Below are 4,862 nucleotides of genomic sequence, written 5' to 3'. Positions count from 1 at the left end.
CATGGTAAGAGTGGCGCAGTTTCTGGAAGTAAGTAACCATGTGCTTAAAGAGGTATTTCAGTTAAAAACTTTTTTTTTCATATGAACTGGCTCCAGAAAGTTAAACAGATTTGTAAATTACTTCTATTAAAAAATATATTAATCCTTTCAGTACTTATCAGCTGCTGAAGTTGAGCTGTTCTTTTCTGTCTGCACAACAGTGCTCTCTGCTGACACCTCTGTCTGTCACAGGAACTGTCCAGAGCAGGAAAGGTTTGCTATGGGGATTTGCTCCTACTCTGGACAGTTCCTGAGACAGACAGAGGTGTCAGCAGAGAGCACCGTGGTCAGACAGAAAAGAACAACTCAACTTCAACAGCTGATAAGTACTGGAAGGATTAATATTTTTTTTTTTTTTTTTTTTTTTATAGAAGTAATTTACAAATCTGTTTAACTTTCTGGAGCCAGTTCATATGAAAAATAAATCATATATAAAAGTGCGTCTAAATGTATCTAAAAGGCTGTTATGTACCTGATTCCCATGCAAGTCTAGTTTGACGATGTGGACGCAGTTCCTCAGCGCTGCGATGTCCGTAATGTAGTTATTGGCCAACGTGCAGGACCTCAGAGCCGTGCAGGACACCAGGACGTCCACTTGTTTTAGAAGCCGCTTACTTAGATGTAAGACGACGAGTTCCTCCAGCTCTGTGGTCCGACCATTATCCAGGGTGCGGCCATGTTCAAGTAGAATACTCCTCGAGGCTGATACAAGGTAACTTTCCTCCATGTTGTCAAATCATCGAATGGGAACCTATAACATTTCCAAATAGGAAGTATAAGGCCATGTTCACACGACAGAATTTTTGTAGAATGTCCGCCCGGAAAATCTTCATAGACAGCCGGCACCATCAGAACATGTTGGTGTTAGGAGCGCTAGGAAATTCCCCATCTCCCTAGTTGGTAATAAAAAATGCTACATGTACATGACTTTATTGTGGTTTTTCACACTTTGTGGTGGTTTAAAGGGGACCTCTCATCAAATAAACTTTTATATATTTTAGATTAATGAATGTTGAATAACTTTCCAATAGCATGTTAATGAAAAATATGCTTCTTTCTATTGTATTTTTCCCGATCAGTCCTGTCAGCAAGCATTTCTGACTCATGCTGGAGTCCTAAACACTCAGAGCTGCCAGCCAAACAGGCTGTGAACAAAGCAGGCTGGCAGCTCTGAGTGTTCTCCTTTGTGAACAAAGCAGACTGGCAGCTCGTAGTGTTTAGGACTCCAGCATGAGTCTGAAATGCTTGCTGCCAGGACTGGTAGGGAGACCCCTAGTGGTCATTTCTTCAAAGTGGAAAATTAAATAGAAAGAAGCATATTTTTTAATAACATGCAATTGTAAAGTTATTCTGCATACATTAATCTATAATATATCAAAAGTTTTTTTGATGAGAGGTACCCTTTAACCCCTTTGTGGTGGCAGTTTTTGAAAATGGCACTACGCTCTGGGTATAGGGTTGCCACCTTTCTTGGAAAAAATAAAGAAAAATACCTGCTATGCTAATTTGCATTAAAGGGGTACTCCTCTGGTAAACATTATTTTTTAAATCAACTGGTGCCAGAAAGTTAAACAAATTTGTAAATTACTTCTATTAAAAAAAATCTTAATCCTTCCAGTACTTATCAGCTGTTGTATGCTCCACAGGAAGTTCTATTATTTTTGAATTTCCTTTCTGTCTGACCACAGTGCTCTCTGCTGACACCTCTGTCCATTTTAGGAACTGTCCCGAGCAGGATAGGTTTGCTATGGGGATTTGCTCCTACTCTGGACAGTTCCTACAATTGACAGAGGTGTCAGCAGAGAGCAGTGTGGTCAGACAGAAAGGAAATTCAAAAAGGAAAGAAACTTCCTGTGCAACATACAGAAGCTGATAAGTACAGGAAGGATTAAGATTTTTAAATAGAAGTAACTTACAAATCTGTTTAACTTTCTTGCACCAGTTGATTTAAAAAAAAAAAAAAAAAATATATATATATATATATATATATATATATATATATATATATATGTATATATTTATTTTCCAGAAGAGTACCCCTTTAATAATGATACATGCGGGGGAAATGTTGTCCTATTCTGACTGACCCCTATAACTTTCTTATTTCTCCTTATACAGGCCTGTAGGAGGGATCATTTTTATTTTGATGTGATTTTTGATCACAATTTATTTATTTATTTTTAGCAAATTCGGGAGTTGCAGTTAGTTACTAACTACAACTCCCAGCATGCCCTGATACAGCAGCTGCCCCAAATGAAAACTACAACTCCCAGCACGTTGGACTATATAGTAGTATATAGTATAGGTCAGTGTTTCCCAACAAGTGGCGCCTCCAGCTGTTGCAAAACTACAACTCCCAGCATGCCCGGACAGCCAACAGGCATGCTGGGAGTTGTAGTTCTGTAACATTGCATGGCCGGTATTTTTAATATAAAAATACCTGCCAGGTGGCAACCCTGTCTGAGTATGGCGTTATTTAAGAAATTATGGTGTGTTTTTTTTTTGTCCCATAGTCTTTTGTAGGTAGAAAAAATAAAAATAAAAACAATAGAAAAAATGCCATGTGTACATGTTTGTTGACGTTCCCCCCCCCCCCCCCCAATAGAATTCCTTGAGTCACATGATGAAGGAATCACATGACTTGTAATAAGAAAAATGCAGGGGGTAAAGCTAAAAAAAAAAATGCCTATGCTAATATATTAAAGGGGTACTCTGGTGGAAAACATTTATTTATTTATTTATTTATTGTTAAATCAACTGGTGCCATAAAGTTAAACAGATTTGTAAATTACTTCTGTTAAAAAATCTTTACCCTTCCAGTACTTTTTAGCAGCTGTATGCTACAGAGGAAATTCTTTTCTTTTTGAATTTCTTTTTTGTCTTGTCCACAATGCTCTCTTTTGACACCTCTGTCCGTGTCAGGAACTGTCCAGAGCAGCATAGGTTCACAATGGGGATTTTCTCCTGCTCTGGACAGTTCCTGATACGGGGCATTAGGTGTCAGCAGAGAGCACTGTGGACAAGACAAAAAAGAAATTCAAAAAGAAAAGAATTTCCTCTGTAGCATACAGCTGCTAAAAAGTACTGGAAGGGTAAAGATTTTTTTAATAGAAGTAAAAAGTAGTACAGGTAAAGAGTAGTACAGAACATGTAATACCTCCCTGTACTGTAGGAGGCGCTACCAGACACCAGTCAGTGCATACACTTCAGTAATACAGGTAAAGTGTACAGAACATGTAATACCTCCCTGTACTGTAGGAGGCGCTTCCAGACACCAGTCAGTGCATACACTTCAGTAGTACATGTAAAGAGTAGTACAGAACATGTAATACCTCCCTGTACTGTAGGGGGTGCTATCTGACACCAGTCAGTGTATACACTTCAGTAATACAGGTAAAGAGTAGTACAGAACATGTAATACCTCCCTTTACTGTAGGGGGCGCTACCAGACACCAGTCAGTGCATACACTTCAGTAGTACAGGTAAAGAGTAGTACAGAACATTTAATACCTCCCTGTACTGTAGGGGGCGCTACCTGACACCAGTCAGTGCATACACTTCAATAATACAGGTAAAGAGTACAGAACATGTAATACCTCCCTGTACTGTAGGAGGCGCTACCAGACACCAGTCAGTGCATACACTTCAGTAATACAGGTAAAGAGTACAGAACATGTAATACCTCCCTGTACTGTAGAGGGCGCTACCAGACTCCAGTCAGTGCATACACTTCAGTAGTACAGGTAAAGAGTAGTACAGAACATGCAATACCTCCCTGTACTGTAGGGGGCGCTACCTGACACCAGTCAGTGTATACACTTCAGTAATACAGGTACAGAGTAGTACAGAACATGTAATACCTCCCTTTACTGTAGGGGGCGCTACCAGACACCAGTCAGTGCATACACTTCAGTAATACAGGTAAAGAGTAGTACAGAACATGTAATACCTCCCTGTACTGTAGGGGGCGCTACCTGACACCAGTCAGTGCATACACTTCAGTAATACAGGTAAAGAGTACAGAACATGTAATACCTCCCTGTACTGTAGGGGGCGCTACCAGACACCAGTCAGTGCATGCACTTCAGTAATACAGGTAAATAGTACAGAACATGTAATACCTCCCTGTACTGTAGGGGGCACTACCAGACACCAGTCAGTGTATACACTTCAGTAATACAGGTAAATAGTACAGAACATGTAATACCTCCCTGTACTGTAGGGGACGCTACCTGACACCAGTCAGTGCATGCACTTCAGTAATACAGGGGTTTTACCAGTGAAATGTCCATTCTGATTGGTTGGTTCTTCCAACCATTGACACGTTTCGCAGATTCCATAGCATTGTATGTTGAGTCTGGTTTCAAGTTACAATGGTCCAGAAAAGACCATTGTATGTTGAAACTATTGTATGTTGAGGCCATTGTAAGTTGAGGGATCACTGTAGCACCTTTGTACTTATATATGTGCCCCGGATTGTTTGCAACTATTTTTACCAGCATTGTGGGTGTAACATAAAGTTATAGTAAATCTGCTCTGTGTATAGTAACCATATAAGATCACATGCTGATAATAACAATATTGTGGGTGCCACATGAAATGTACAATATACTGTATATAGCTCCACCTTACACAGATTTATAGAAATTCCCCTCATTGTGAGTGTAATATATAATCTACTCCATATATATTGACCATATAATGTCATAGGCTGATACCAGAGGGAGACAAGGAGTTAAATATTATGGTCGCAGGGTCCTGTGGTCGGCGTCCATGACAGTGCGGCCCAGTATATATACATTATAGATCGGCCTGATAGGCGG

At 39.8% G+C, this 4,862-nt stretch overlaps 1 protein-coding gene across 4 annotated transcripts in view; it reads right to left on the bottom strand.

Moving 5' to 3' along the window:
• Positions 1-4,862, bottom strand: part of LRRIQ3 (leucine rich repeats and IQ motif containing 3) — a 75,380-nt gene that overhangs the window by 51,049 nt on the left and 19,469 nt on the right. For 2 of the 4 annotated variants that reach the window (XM_056532730.1, XM_056532727.1), the window contains exon 2: positions 512-790. In XM_056532730.1, the coding sequence (XP_056388705.1) occupies positions 512-766 (255 nt within the window). In that variant the 5' untranslated portion in view covers positions 767-790. Of the gene's footprint in view, positions 1-511; positions 791-4,671; positions 4,858-4,862 lie in introns of those variants that run through there. The other 2 variants (XM_056532729.1, XM_056532731.1) reach the window with 2 other exon arrangements.

Source organism: Hyla sarda, chromosome 7 (genome assembly GCF_029499605.1).
Source record: "Hyla sarda isolate aHylSar1 chromosome 7, aHylSar1.hap1, whole genome shotgun sequence".
Classification (NCBI taxonomy): domain Eukaryota; kingdom Metazoa; phylum Chordata; class Amphibia; order Anura; family Hylidae; genus Hyla; species Hyla sarda.
This window is presented reverse-complemented; position numbering and strand designations above follow the sequence as displayed.